This window comes from Antedon bifida, chromosome 6 (assembly GCF_963402885.1).
Source record: "Antedon bifida chromosome 6, ecAntBifi1.1, whole genome shotgun sequence".
Classification (NCBI taxonomy): domain Eukaryota; kingdom Metazoa; phylum Echinodermata; class Crinoidea; order Comatulida; family Antedonidae; genus Antedon; species Antedon bifida.
This window is the reverse complement of record NC_136231.1, coordinates 9,942,684-9,959,296: the sequence shown is the minus strand read 5'-3', so window position 1 is coordinate 9,959,296 and position 16,613 is coordinate 9,942,684. Positions and strand designations below refer to the sequence as shown.

At 32.6% G+C, this 16,613-nt stretch overlaps 1 protein-coding gene across 3 annotated transcripts in view; it reads right to left on the bottom strand.

The window, feature by feature from the left end:
- Positions 1 to 16,547, bottom strand: part of LOC144845327 (uncharacterized) — a 30,740-nt gene extending 14,193 nt beyond the window's left edge. For 2 of the 3 annotated variants that reach the window (XR_013612536.1, XM_078702588.1), the window contains exons 1-7: positions 15,982 to 16,547; positions 15,559 to 15,680; positions 14,877 to 14,956; positions 14,044 to 14,181; positions 11,141 to 11,316; positions 10,426 to 10,556; positions 9,308 to 9,689 (exon numbers count right to left, since the gene is read on the bottom strand). Coding sequence is in view for 2 of the 3 variants with exons in the window: in XM_078702588.1 (XP_078558714.1) it covers positions 9,308 to 9,689; positions 10,426 to 10,556; positions 11,141 to 11,316; positions 14,044 to 14,181; positions 14,877 to 14,956; positions 15,559 to 15,680; positions 15,982 to 16,103 (1,151 nt within the window). In the remaining variant the exon portion in view is untranslated. The remainder of the gene's footprint in view (positions 1 to 9,307; positions 9,690 to 10,425; positions 10,557 to 11,140; positions 11,317 to 14,043; positions 14,182 to 14,876; positions 14,957 to 15,558; positions 15,681 to 15,981) is intronic. The other variant, XM_078702587.1, reaches the window with a different exon arrangement.
- Positions 16,548 to 16,613: the final 66 nt, after the last annotated feature.

Here is a 16,613-nt window from a genome sequence, read left to right as displayed (position 1 = left end):
TCATTTCCACCAGCAGATGGTACAAAGTCTACAGTTAGTTGTGAATGATTGCAATGAATTACCATTCATTAACCTACAGTAACATAGTAACTATGAACATTATAGAACATAAGGGTATTTATAGAATTAAGAAACAATGTATAATTAACAATAAAATAACAATAATAATAATAACATTTATAATAATAATAATACCTAGATTTAATTCGTCACTATGACGAATTATAGGTTATATGCATTGATTTGAATAAAACAAAAAAAAACAACTGATTTTTAAATAATATATTGTTTTATTATTTTGACAGAATCTTTAATTATTCATAATATATGAAAAATAGGATCTTGCTAATAAATAGCCGGTAACACAATTCTATCAAAGATCCCTCTGTGTATAATGTCATAAGTCATAAATATGTCGAGGGAGAAATTCCAAAGAGAAGCAGAGAACAAAAAAGACCTTTTCCATATTCTAGGAATACCCAGTAGGTTTTGATCAGCCGGACTAAGACAAGCAAGAGGGGAGAAGATCAAGAAGATAAGTAGGTTGTTTAAGAAGTAGCGCTTTAAATGTTAGTAAAAGGATCTTATACTTTATAATGGAGTCAATAGGTAGCCAATGGAGGTTATATATAATAGGATATGTGTGAGGATCTTCTAGTAAGTGTTAGAATGCGTGCAGCAGTGTTCTAGAGACGTTGAAGTCGATTCATCAAAGATTTCGGTACGGCAAAGAAAGATAGTTGCAATAGTCAAGGCGAGAAGTGACTTTTGTTTTGACGGATACTTTTTAGTATTGTTAAGTAAGAGCATGCTGGATGATAGCTAGGATGATATTTTAGAGTGATTTTTTTAAGTCGTTTAGTTATAATATATCATGAGATTCAGAAGGATTAAAATCGATCGATAAAGTCATCAGCATACAGGTGGTAGTGTAAATTGTTTTCTTTAATAATTTCAGTGAGAGGGGAAAGATACAGAGAAAAAAGCAAGGTCCCAAGGTTAGGGCAGTTTCCGTACTGTAATAAACTCTATATGCTGATTGAAATGGATTAAAAAAATTGAATGTGTAGAGATAAGATATTAATTGATTTGAAACTATTTTCTCAAGGTGAGCTTTCCAAGGAAATGAAGATTTGATATTGGTTGGAAATCTTTTAACAAGTTGGAGTCAAGAGATGACTTCTTAGAATAGGTTTAAACAGATTTTAAAATTCCAGGAACGGTTCCTGAAATAATGGATTTATTAACTAAAACTGTGAGTGGATCTAAATATGAAGTAAAGGCATGATTTAAACACATTTGTTGGAATAGGATCTAAGGAACAGGAGGCAGGGGATAACAAAGAAACAAATTTCATAACAGTTGAGCAATCAACATGAGTACAAGTAGAAAAAGAACAGACGTGGATAGGTAATTGGCAAAGGTAAAGAACAGGGCGTTTTGGAGAGTTCATTTCGTATATTAGCAATCTTATCAAAAAAATAGGTAAATTATCATGAGGATATGTAATTACAGACATGCCCTTCAAAATATTTTAATAACATTAAAAAATTTTCTTTTGTTATTGGAGCATTCATCAATGTGTTTCAAAAAACAGTCAGTCTTAACTTTTTCGAGTTTCTTGTTAAACAGTTTACATATTCACATTTATCATTCTCAGAATTACTTAAACGCCGCTTTCGTTCATATTTATGAACAGTACGTTTAGCAATTTTAAGAGAGTAGTTGTACCAAGGTTTGGTATGATCTTTGTTACGGATCTCAGTTTCCTGAACTGGCGCAAACATATCAAGTGCCAATCATAATGTATTGTACAGTGATAAAGCACAATCATCATCAATCGATATAAGAACAATCGGAACAGTCCAGAAGTATACTGTTTATAGAAACAGTAATCCAATAGAATATGGAATATAAGGAATGATCTAGAAGGATATGAACATATAAAGGGATGTTTACAAGAAAAATAAGATGGTTGGATTTTGGATTGTAAAAGTTATTGAAGTGAAGTGGTTTAGTGTATACAGGATTCTTGGAAGTTGATTGAAATTAAAGCTTTTTTGAGTTGTTTTACAACTTTGTAGATTTTGTGTTTAAACTTTTTTTTTCTGTTTTGTGTGGATTTTGTGTTTATACTTTTTTTTCTCTTTTGTGTGGATTTTGTGTTTATTTTTTTTTTCTCTTTTGTGTGGATTCTGTGTTTATATTTTTTTTCTCTTATATGTAGATTTTGTGTTTATACTTGTTTTTCTCTTTTGTGTGGATTTTGTGTTTATATTTTCTTTTCTCTTTTGTGTGGATTGTTTGTTTATATTTTTTTTCTCATTTGTGTGGATTTTGTGTTTATACTTTTTTTTCTCTTTTGTGTTTATACTTCTTTTTTCTCTTTTGTGTGGATTTTGTGTTTATACTTTTTTTTTCTCTTTTGTGTGGATTTTTTAAATTATATTTTTTTTCACATTTGTGTGGATTTTTTTTATATCACAAGGATATTTTTAATCGCTCGGAAACATACGTGATACATAAGTTTGTCACAATGATGTACTGATGCCTAAAAAATTGCTGTGAATTTAAATGGAATTTAAACATCATTCCTTTTCTCAAGAAATTGCAGCCAATTATAAAAACTATAATATTCATAAGTACCCATGAGAGTGCTATAGAAAATGAGGGAACAATCACATGGATATCCGACAAAGTGTAAAGTCAATGAAGCAGAAATAGATGCTTCAGTTATGTTTGTCGATATATAAACACCAAACAATGACAGAGATGCAAGTGTAAGTTAGTATGTCAACTCAGAAGATAATAGCAAAAACTGCTCAATTTGTTTTATGAAGATTTTAGCAACATTTATTACAGCGAAACAGACAGTGTTCTAAGAGGCTTATCGTTAATCCTCATATGAACATTGATGGTGATATTTATTTTGATGCCATAATTGTCACTAATTTACTATTGCCGATATCCCTTAATATTGTATACTTCAAACTTTTGAATCTAATAAAGTATGGTCAATGAAAAAATGGTTATAATATATTAAACATCAGATTATTAAAAAATATAACTGTAAATAATGTTAAATGATCAAAGAAAAAAATACTGTATGATTCAGTTGTTTTTTTAGATAAATTATTCTTCAGATAAATTGTTAGAAACAAGCTAATAAACAATTGCATTGTAAGATGGATGAAGTCAGAATATTGATAATACCGGTAATTAAAACCTAATCATTGATGACGTTATGACATACTAATAATGAACCAGTGATCATATACACAGCTAAAACAATAACAATTGGTGATGTTCATAAAATGAGAGTTAACACAGAGAACCAAACATACTGTAGAATCAAAGATGTGTTTAAACTGTGCCACACAATGTATTTATCTGATGTTAAAGATTCTATTCTGTCAGATGAAAAGTGTAAATGACTAATCAACATAATTACTAAGGGTTCAGCTTAAAAGTTTGTTTTATTTGTTTAAAAAAACATGAGAAATGAAGATTAATAAAATTAGACTATAATGAATAGATTATTTTGTAGTTTGAATAAAGTTAATCACTTCTTTAGAAAACAAGGCCAACAGCCATTAAGTCGCGTGCTACAATGCATAGTGATACCGGACCGACAGACAGACCGACAGACCGACAGACCGACCGACCGACCGACCGACATAGTAAACTATACTGACCGAAATTACTGTTTAAAAATGTTGAAATGTTTAAAAACATTTATATTTTTTTAATTTACACGTGCGTAGCCTGTCACTTTTGACGTGCTCGTATAACGTAATTTCGAGTTGAAAAGTAAGTCAAGAAAACAGAAATCGGGCAAAAAGAGTGCGCAATAACATTTAACGCGCAGTGCGCGCGCAAAAATCTGCGCACTCATGGCAATTTTGTAAACGCTTAAAATTGCCTGAAACGTACTCTTATTTCATCGAAAATAAATTTTGAACATTTTAAGCGCGCGTACGCATGCGTTACATGCGCTACGCACGTAATTGTATTGCCATATGATGATTTATGCCCTGAAATTTATGAGTACCAAATTTTATTTAATTGTGATTCATGGTTGTGAAGATATGATTACAAACGTGATTTCGTTAAATCGTGCGTAGACCGCGTAATTTTTTAATGCGCACCGTGAAAACATAACCACATCGATTCCTGGCCATAAGGAATATTCTGTAAAAAATTGACTTAGCTAGATTAAACTGATATCAAGATAAGGTCAGAAAGCGATAAAACGCATAGTGATACCGGACCGACAGACAGACAGACAGACCAACCGACCGACATAGTGAACTATAGAGTCGCTTTCACGCGACTAAAAATGTTTCACTTATAAAATGACAAAATAAATGGTTAAATTGTCAATTTGACTATTTTTTTTACTTTAAATTACATTTTTTTTCAGGAATACATTTTTTTAAAAATTCAATTTTGGGTTGGAGTGGATAACTATTATGACATTAAATGTTTTTTTAGGGGGACAATATATCTTCAATTATGTGTAGACATGAATAGTTACAGAAGTACTAGTCTAGTTGGTCCGAATATTAACAATCCCTCGCTCAGCATTCAGCAAAACGTTCATACTTTTTCTGCTGTGACATAACGTTTTTTGCGTATGGTTGTTGGATGCGCATGTTCTGTTGTGGGAATCGTCGATTATTTGATCATTCGTCACACACAGTCGACAGTGATTTGTTTTGTGTCACATGCGTACGACTGCCAAAAAATGCGATTATTAGTATTAGCCTTTTATAAGAATCTCAGTCATAAACTAAATTGATATCATGGTACTGTAGCCTTTTCTCAATTTTTTTTAATGATTAAAGGCATTGTACAGTATTCATTTTGCAAGAGGTACAACTGTACTAAATTACAAATGTATGGAATTTGCTTTAAATTAGCAGAGATTCAAGTTTTTAAACAGAATCTATATTTCCAGGTGATAAATTATTCAGTAGTTTATATCTACTACAGTAGACATGTAACAGGAAATAGATGCTACATCACTAAACAGCAGCATAATGATGGCTAAAAGACCTAGGACAATGGACAGCATTGCTGCCCACAGGGCACTCAAGCATAAATAGGATAAAGTAAAGTAATCAAGATTACATTTCAATTTGATATCTTACTACGAAAATTAGTTTTAAATTATATTAAATTATGTTGATTAACTTTTTAATCATAATACTTTGGGTTTTATAGACTACAGTCTGCAGTTTTGCATTTTTTTTAATTTCAAGTAAAATAATGAATTGAAAATAATGATTAAAGAATCAAATTATAATATACTGTATGAATATAATATATTATACTGTATGATTTTCATAATATAATTTACGATAACATAATAAAAGGTAATAAAAAATGTAATTTAGCTTCACATAAATGTGACCATAAAACAAATTTATAATTACTACAGATTCTTATTTTATTTTAACAATATTTTATGAGGGTGTGCTCCATCCATCTAATTCACACGCAAGGGCATATGCTATGCCAGGCATAAGCCTTATACCGTGCGTGTGAACATCCCCTTAGATGGTTCACAATACAGGAATGAAGCTATAATGCAGATCTATAATATATTATGTATCAGGTTTATCCCCACATGTTGTGTGGTATACCAAATAACAGAATGGTGACTAAAGTTGCTACAACTTCACCTAGAAAATTTCATCATATCATCATATAAATTTCATCTGAAAACACCTAATTATACTCAAAGTTATGTGATGAGGTCATTATATGGCACCCTGTATGATAATTTAAATAAGGATGCAGTCTCCTTATTTAGTCTGTTCGTTTAGTAATTCATAAGCAAGTAATATAATGTATTTCTTTATTTAGAGATCAAGTGTTTTTATGTGTGACTCCATCTTTTTCACTTAAATAATTAATAAAAATTGTACAGTTTAATTTACATTCTTAGTTTCTTGACTATTTTACGGTAGTTAAATTAGCGTATCCTGTAAACATTACCTACAGTTATTTAAGCAAACTGAGACCATGTACATGTATAGAGCTTGTGATAGCTAAGAAACATATTTTTATAACAAAAACATTAAAATGCATCAAACATAACAAACCTGGTAAATGGCATCCAACAAGTGCAAGAAAGTATATAATATGAAAAAAAAACTGGTGGGCTACTTCTCCTCATAATGACATGATGTGTGTATACACGAGTATATACTCCACATACTCAATATGCTTTTTCTGTTTGGCATGGTGCTATCACCTTTAAACATTCATTCTCAACTCCAAAAAGAGCACTTGGAATTATTCTGGGGTCTGATTATTAATTTATTCTTTATACTGGGTAGCCGCTTCAGTCTAAGACTGTTCTCCCAGAGGGCCCAGTGCATATGATGAGTTTGTGACAGTGGAGTACTACATTATTTTGTTGTTGACCTAGACCGTGTGTCTCCATGGCTTTGGAAGCAAGCTGAAATAATAGCATGTTTCCCCTGTACATAATATTGGTAGACATCTATGGAACGCTAAAACTAAAGTACCACTACCTCCGATTGAGCGGTACAAAATTCCAATTTCTAAACAGCTTAGATAGAAACAGAGAGCGGTACGAAAAAATATGTATTCGCGCAAACACAACATGAACATACATTAAAATATGAGCCCTGAAAGTTGATGTACTATATGCCTTTCTTTGACCTGAAGCATACCTATGTAAATAGTGTTGAATATGTGTATGTTATGTGTCATACAGAATATAGTATAGTGTACAGTGTACAGCAAAGTGATTACAGGATCTACATACGCCTATACTCAGATCTTTTGACATGATGACATCATTAAAATGAAACTTGAAGATGACAATGTCTGAAGATAATTGTCTGGGCAAGAACATATACAAATTTGGAAGAAATTGGGACATGTAGAAGCGACATTCGCGATCTTTTAAATGTATAGAACTATGACGAAAGAGGTGACATATGACATCATAGCATAACATCTGACATGCACATTTTTTTATATGAATTCCCATCTACAAACAGCTTGTTCCGAGGAGCTGTGACAGATTCAAATATAGGTGAAATTATGCAACCCACGTTATTCATATTTTATATCAAGACGTCATCAAAATGAAAAAGGAGCAAGAGCATATTAAAATTTGAGAGAAAATCTGGCATGAATAAACCTAATTTTATTAATTTCATTAAGTTTGATTTTTTTCCAGACACGCAAAATTCAGATAAATTGCCTAAAAACTTTTTATAAAGACCGATTTGCTTAAAAATAGATAGAGTGAATTGAAATTGAAAAATTATGTTTTACTTTCACCAAATGGCTAAACAAAATTAAAGGTTCATGCATAATAATTAGGATTAAAGGTCAGGAGTTAATTGTAGTTTAATGTAATCCAGAGGGCGGCAGACTGCTTTTGTGGTGTTGTAAAAATAATAGGTTATCAATGAAATGTTATTAATAATCTTTAGAGAAGTTGAAATCGGAGAATGAAATTGCAAAACTATAAATAGACTTTTTGTTGACATGAGCGAAAAAGATATTTTTGCAGCTGATTTTGTAAATTCATCTGTCCAATTACAATTAACATTGTTTATTTGCAAAACTGATTTTCACATCTCATCATATACGTGCCTGTAAATTGATTGAAAGTATTGACTTGCTCTGTGAGCCACGGCTTCTGGGGGCAGCCCTCAGCGCGTTGCTATACAACACGAGTTCTCAACAATCATTGTGCAACAGTCACAATGAAACGCGGCTGATCGCTCCCTGTTGTTCAGGTCAGAGTTTACATAATCTTGAACACCAAAACAGTTTAAGACGCGTCTAGCCGGCCTAGCCAAAACTGAAATTCCAAATCTGGACAATTTAGGCCTAGGCTAGTTAGGCCTAGTCTAGATATTTTTCATCTAAAATAACTGAAATTAAACAACATTTTCCCAAAACAAACATGTTGTTTCACAATTAACACTCCTGGCGGTGTTTATAATGACGCCCAGTATTTAAACAAAAGCATTTATAAGGGCTTTGTTTCACAAATTAACAGTTATCTACCAACTGCCAAGCCAATCACACGTGACATTGTATTGTTGTTGTAATTTCACATGCAACAATATGTGTCAACTCAAGAGAGTCAGGCGGTGTCCACCCACGAGGTGAAAAAGACTTTACTTTAAAGACCCATTCCCTACAGAAATTCCCTATTAGAAATAATGCATAATTACTTTAAAAACATTAAACCGGGTCATTCCTTGTCTTAAATGTAGATTTTATGGTAAATTATAATAATAAAAAGAGAGAAACAATGCACTACCTAAGTAGCTCGCGGTGAATATCCTCTCATGGGTGGTCTTTAGGCCTAGCCTAGCTAGGCTTAGTTTTGTAGGCCTAGCTGGTAAACATTGGTAATGTAAACAATTTCAAAATCGAAATATCAGTGTCTTGACACGTCACTGTGAGACAGGGTGTTCAGACCCATCTGGGAAGAATAGAAAGCGCATGGTCTGAAATAATTTGGACATCATGTCTAAGGTTACAAACTTCAGAATGTAGCTCATTGAAAGTTGTTTGTTGAGGTTGTAGCCTACGTTCTATTACGCAGCCATCATTTAGAAAAACTTGCTGTATTATCTTTCTGCACTTTATTCTGCACTTTTTATTTGATTGATGATGGATAAAGCTATTTTGGCATATAACCTTTTATTAAAGATGTATTGTCCCTTGAAACACAAAAAAATGAAGGTCAAAATATTCTAAATTTAAATTCGCCATATCAAAGTAATATTAAAGTTATTCACTTTAAGTCGAAAATTTGAGCCAAAAGCAACAAGTTTACGTAATTAACAGGTAAATTAGTTTGGTTACATTTCGTCTGGAAAATCGACGCGAGCGAAAGTAAACAAAGATTTCAAACCACGAGTACGCAGTATGCATATGCTAATTAGGATTGTTTACAACTCGTCACGGTTGAGAAGGTATTTTCACACAGATCGTGAGGAAGTTTTATGATTATGCATACAGAGTAGCCAAACAAGCGTGTTTCATTATGGGATATGTTTTGATCGAAAACTTTGACTGGAAGTCAAAGTTATTTTTTTAACAAAAAAACATCTGTATTTCAGTTAAATGATTTTTTTTTCGACAAATTTTTGGTGATAGTTAATAACTATTATGATACTTCAAAATGACCCACCTTTTTTCGAAATCTGTTATTTTTTATTTTTTTGGAATTAGTCAAAGGGACAATACATCTTTAACTTAATTGATGTCAATTATGAAAATAGTGATTTTAACTTACCTCGAACGAGAACGGGATTTGCGTTTTGGTGATTTTGAACGCCGTGGAGATTTTTCAGTTTTACGTTTAGGAGTTCTAGATCTTTCTCTTACTGGTGTTCTAGATCTTCTACGTGGTGTTCTGGATCGGCGTCTTGGAGTACGAGATCTCCGTCTTGGTGGCGTTCTTGACCTTCTCCGTGGTGATCTTCTTTTAGGACTTACAGTTCGTTTTCGAGATCTAGATCTTCTGCGTGAACGTGATCTACGACGACGAGGTGTTCTGGATCGATGTCTACTTCTGCCTCCACGCGGTGTTCGACTACGTCTGCGTGATCGAGATCGTTTTCTGCTACGACTACGAGATCGACTTCTCTTTTCTTTTTCACTTGATGTAGTGAACACTAAAGAGATAAATTATTAGACAAATTCTACAGACTTTATTATTTATACTGGGTGACCAGTTATGATGAGTGGCTGTGCGTGTACCTAGTACACCCGAGCAACCCCCTACTCGTCTCGAAAAATGTACTATTGTAGGGCCTTTAAATTGCACATGAGCCAGATGTGTACACTGGACTTATCTGAGAAGACTTAATGCAACAATAAAATATAAAATCATTGGGAAAACATCTCAGAATTGAGTAATTCAGCGAAATGGCTTCGTATGGCGTCTGTCGCAAAAGACAATGTCAAATAGATATTTATCACGGAGGCCTTTACCTTAACATCTTAATGTTTGTTTGTTTTATCCCAATTAGAGCGATTTTCACACCATTGTTCATTGAGATGATGTACAATTTAGGTTTTTGACGCACCACTGCGTCATTATGTGCGTCATATAATTGACAAGTACATTAGGCAAGTGGGGGATACTTTGTTTATTTTGTATGAATTTGCAAGCCACTGGATGTCAGGAATCAATAATACACAGTTAATCATATATCAGCTCAGTCAGTACCATGTTCATGTTGTGATATATGAATCACCAAATTGATTAAAGAATATGTGATTGTCAATGTTAGTGATGAATAAATCTGTTGCCTGCTACAGTATATACTTTACAGTATATATCGCACATTGACTTTATTACATATTTATACCAAGTGAACTTCTTTTACCTTTTACCACATGACTCACCTGGATCAATAGCCGCTTGAATCAAGGCTTGTGCATCTCTCACTCTCTTCATGGCCTCTTCCATTTCTCTCTGGGTAGTTTCATTTGATTTTGTTGGTGGTTTAACAATTGCATTATTTGAATGGTTGATCCTGAAAAATGTTTGTTAGTGTTAATATTGAGGTCATTAAAGTTGGAAAATCATTTAAACTTTGCTTTAGTGTTTCTCTTGATTGTTTCCGTGATGACATGGTTATGGAATATTGCAAAACCATAGCCAAATTAAAACTTAAAGATTGTTTTTAGAATTGATTTTGACCATTTATCCTACCAATTGTTATGCCAATGTCCACGAAAATTATGATTAACTCTTTTCCTTTTAATTCATTGAATCTGGTTTACTCAATTACTGGAAAACAAGCTTAAAGATGTATTGTCCCTCAAAAACAATAGGCCATTTTGTCATTTTAACAAAGTTAAAAAACCAGAAAAGATAATGTTAAAATAAACAGTTAAATTCAACCAAAAACCCATTGGCATCCAGTCAATTTGACTATTTCTGGCTTTAAATTTGTTTTATCAGGTAAATAATGTTTTTTATATCCAATATTTTGCCAAAGTGAATAACTATTATGTGACATTAAAATAGCATATTCAACAAAAAAAATTTAAAAACTTATTTTTTTTAGAGGGCAATCTGTAACGGATACCTCTAAACAAGATAATAAAATCATACTTAAGGGGTCGTCCTCCATGCATAACTCCATTATAGGTCAACGCTTTAGCTACAGTCATTTGATCACTGAACTCGACAAATGCAAACCGAGTTGGCTGAGTTTCATCCCCTGCCATACGAACATATTTCACTTCACCAATTTTTTGAAAGAAGGTTAGAAGTTGTTCAGCAGTAACCTAAAAATAAGATTAATAATTAACATTTATATAATGTGTTAGTCTTCATTAATTGTTACCAGTAAAGTTTGGTATACAAAAAATGATGTACAAAAGTGAAGGCAGGGTCAGAATCACTACAACACTTTTTCAATAGGTAGGACTATTCCAATGACACATTATGCATAATTAAACAATCAAATTAAAAGAAAACAATCAGGTGAGTTATAATTCAAAATATGTAGCACAAGATGATATGCAAACAATATACGCAAAGACAAAGTCTTGGAATACCGTAAAACCTCGAAAAGAAGTCCATCACAAAAATAGGCCCACTGGGCTTCTTTTCAAGATTTTACGGTTGACAGAATTTGTGTTTGCCACATTTTGGATTAAAATCTAAAAATGGGTAGGTCGGTAGGAACATTTTTTTTCCTCCGTCAACACAAAAAGACCATATTCAAAAACACTTTTTATGTTTTCTTTTCATAGCACCATAGGCTCACGCTAGCAAAAATAGGCCTAGCTTTTTGAGGCATTAAGGCTGCTAGGCCTAGCTACACCATTTTTAAAGCCAAACACGATCAAGATCAAAATAAAACTATTTCAGTGACTGTTATAGGCCCTATGCTATATTACGCGAGTTTACATATTTCAGATGAAAAATACTGAGTTTTGTCATGATATGTAATTACACTCTGGCATTAAAGATAACATTAAAATGTAGGCCATAATCAGCCAATTTCTCATCGTGGGGAATTCCCCAGACATCAATCGATCGAGGAGTAGGCCTACTACTAGGTATCCCAATGAAAAAATTTAAATTAATTTTTTTACTTTTTCTTTCAGTTAACCACAAAGAACTTAATGTAATTAGCATTTTGCAATTTAAATGATTGAAATCCGATTACCCGTTCTGAAGTTATGGTTATTTAAAGTGGTAAAAAAATACTCGATTTTTTGCCTAAAAATTGTGTTTTTTGCAGTTAAAATTGGAAGCATTTTTAAAAGGTTATAACTTTTACAATAATCAGTTAAAAGTTTTGATTTTTTTTAAACCTATAGATATCACAGAGTTGTACAACTCTATTTTTTTTGGAGTCTCAACTAAACCTATTTTTAAAATTATTGGTCCGCAAAGTTGGTCCGAAAGCATTTTGCGCCCATTTTTGCTGGAATTCCCTAAAAATGATCTGTAACTTTTGAACCACTGTACTAATTCATTTAATTTTTTTTTGTACTTGTTAGAATGTAGTGTATATTTCATTAATAAATATATTTGATATGTGTAATATGAAAAAAAAATATTTTTTTAATGGTGAAATTTAAAATTATAAAAAAAAAATGAAAAAGTATGTTAAAAACTGTGTGTACTGTTTCCTTTCTTTCACACTAATTTTAGGTAAGTATGATTATTATATTATTTTAATATACTTTATATTCATAATTTCAATCATAAATACTAAATTATATATAACTTTTGAATACGTAAAACAAAATTTTAGGGCCGTATGATTATGACACCAAATCCAAGCCGGACTAAACTAAGATGCTCTATTTAATAGGCAAACACACAATGGGTCAAAATAAACTCATTTAAAATAATCAATGTTAATTAAAACAATTAATTGTTTACATAAATAGTATATATAACATTATAAAAATGGTTTTCTTTTCGTATTTCTAACCGTAAGTACGTTATTAAATTGAAATACGGAGCTAAAGTTTAGGCCAAGTAACGGCTTACTCGCGATCAGCAGTCGCTCCCGTAAAAGTATTTCGGTCGCAGTTAATGACTTTCGGCCGCCGTATACAGAGTCAAATGTAACGTTGGTAAATTAGCTTAATAAATTTCTTCGGTACATTTAAACCTAACGCATTTGCATTGTATAAATAAATAAAAATCTTCCGCACATTACACCAATTTTAAGTTAAGGACATGTTAATCTCCGACATCGCTGCTGTCACACATCTCGCGTCGAGCTGGCCGAACTCGAGCGAGGAAAACTAAACAACGTGTTCAAAATATGGAACGTACCATTCGCTGATAGGGTGCAATAATGTATTAAACGGAAAACGTCACAACAAACTAGCGCGTATTTCACAGTACAATATTTTACTCACTACAATATTCACCGGATTATAATGGTTGAATCTTTAAAATTCTGAACGGGATTTACGCCTCATGATGCTGTATAACTCGTCTCGACACGTGTCCACTTTCGTTTGGCAACAAGTTTGTACTATAGTTCGTATATAGTACTGTACAGTAAAACCAAAAAAACACCACCTACAGTAAACAACCTTGTGTGATCTGTTCTCTGCAGATTAGTATTGGTAGAGCCCATTAATTTTGAGATTGTTTAAAAATTTGGTAACTATTAAAAACGTGTCTCGACCACAAATTGATAATCAAGTTTTCTGGTTATCACATGATTGATTCACGATTGGTTGCATGCTGCACTCTTTTAACAGCGGAGGTGAAATACTACAATTTTACATTTTCAACTATTTCGCAAACTTTTATTTTTGCAATTTGAGTTTCTTGCGTAATTTGTTGAACCCAATTGCCGAATTTCGCCTCCATGATGAACATCAAACAACAATTGAATAGCATCAGTAAAATTAAGCCTAGGCCTGATCGACTGTAAACAATATCGGTGGGAATTTCGCGATTTTCGCATGCCCTTAATTTTTCGATCTTTGTTCAATCGCGAAAATAAAGGATGCACGAAAATTGGTACTTACAGAAGAATCTAAATTGCCAACATAGATTGTACGTCTAATTTCTTCGATTTTCGAAGGATCAACATTTGACAGTTGTGGGGGCTGTGGTAAGCCCAGGGCAGCAAGAGTTGCATCAAATGCGGAGTTGTTTCCTGCACCCTACAAAAACAAATACGAATATAGTGTAAATTCACTATGATTATAACTTAATTTAAACCATTTATTTTCTTACTTTGTAATAATATTGTAAATTGGTATATCCTATAAAATACATTACAGCAGAACCTTTATTTTACAAACCCTGATTTTATGTTCACTAGATTTTACGATAATACAATAATTTAATACATGTTGCTTTCTGTGGATTTGTCATTTATTAAAAGTTTGTAAGCTTTATTTAGTGATAGTCCATCATTTAACAAACAAGGTGCAATTTAACAGCAGCAGAGCCATGGATCTAATAACCCACTCACACATGATGCAGAGAATAACATTGTAAAAAAGTGTGTTAATTGATAGAAATTGTTTGAAGATTGATGAAAATGTGATATAATAGATTTAAATACACTGATTATTATATCATCGCATAGCCTGCCGTCTTATGTTATGTCCATCTCTGCATCACATACTACTTCTCTACAGGCTACATATAAGCTGCTGTACGTAAAAGAGGCAAACACTGCACCTTTTTAGCTATATATTTACGTGTTGGGGTCAATTTAATTTAAGGTCAACTTGGATTTGACGAATCCTATGCTTTACGTATACCTTTTGGTCCTGTACCGTACATAAAATGCAGGTTGTACTGTATAGTGTATAATTATGAATAGTTCATATTAAATTCAATAGTATACCTGTCCTGCACCATTCTGGCCTCCTGCTACACCTCCATTCTGTAAGATTTGCAAAGCCTTTTCTTCATCTGGAAAAGTGTCTGAAAAAACATTCATAATAGAAACCAAATTCACATTCATTTTACATAGTGATCTACATTTTTAATTGCACATATATACTGTATATACACAATAATTATTAATTAGTTCCAATAAAAGTTTTGTATTGTGTAAACTGGTTGGGGTAGGTATATTTGATGGTAAACAATTTTTTGTAATGTCTTTCTGTCATCATCGGTATCATAGTGACTTTATGCAACAGGAAGGAGACAGGTGTGTGTAACAACTACTATTGATAAAAACTTTAATGTAATTAATTTGTAATAACTACTCATTCATAAGGTACTCATCATACAATGGTCACATTACATACTCTTGTAAAGAGTTAACTATAAACTGCAGTCCCTCGTTTTTAAGGAGCATTAGGTAAATATGGTATGAATGATAACCTACGTCATTCTTATCTGATGTTTGCGATTGAAAATTTGATTTCTGTAATTTCCAGACCAAAATTGAAACACCGACCGGTGGACCAACATAAAAAAGGCAATAATTACAGGTTAGTTTATCTAAATTACTGTCAGCTTCTATTTTCTGTCCTGCTACGTAAAGTCCATAATAATTATTCTTTGTGATTACTTACTGTCCTTTGCGGGAACTACTATGAGAGCTCTGTCAACAAACACCGTATTTGTAAGATGCTGGGCAACTGCAACAGAACTTTCATCAGCATATTTTGCAAAGCAAATTTGTGCTTGCAATTCGCTATATTGATAAGAAATTGAAAATCATCAAAATTATTATTTATAATAGTGGGTAAAATTGCAAAGATTGGCTAGCGGTCATGCTAATATTCGCCTGGTAGGGTTTTATGATAAAATGATGTAAAGTACATGTTATGAGGGCGGTTCTCAGTTTCGGAAAAAAACATAATCAGTATTTTGACAGTTTTTTATATTAAAAAATGTATAAAACATTAAATTAATTATCAAAACAACATTAAATAACATTTGATCTCACTCGGACTTCTTTTATTTCATTTTTCTATTAAACAACATAAACTTACTCTGGGCTTGGAACCAACAAAATATCTTCAACTTTTCCTAGAAATTCAAACAACGTCTTCATCTGATCAACCGAGGCTGATGGCGACACATTTGTGACTTGAATTATGCGAATACCAGTCATTGTTTATTAAATTATTGTGTGATACTGTTGTGAATGTTCAAACTTCTTCTGGCCACAACACAATAACTGACCTTTTTAGAATAGTATTATTAGGCCTAGGCCTCTGTCTGTACCACGATGAGTTCTACACTACACTACAGTTAGTATTTATACAATCTATAATATAACTGCTGGCAGTAGCACACTACGGCTATACTACTAGCCTAGGCTACTATTATAATATTACTACAGTACTAGGCTAGTCTACTACTAGCTAGCCTGGCCTTCTTACTGTTCTAATTCGAACCGAGGAACTACGTGATTTATAAACCGATCCCCCTCTCAATGATGACAATAAATGAGCAGAGAAGAATTAAATGTGACATAAACAATCGTGGAATTTGATCATAATTATAGCCTAGGCCTAGGCTAGCGACGCGCTGCATACGATATAAACAGCATGCAATGTGTACGTTAGGTTTGTGACTCGTTGGAAAAGAGTCTAAATCTCATTTCGCCAAAGAGGGCGCC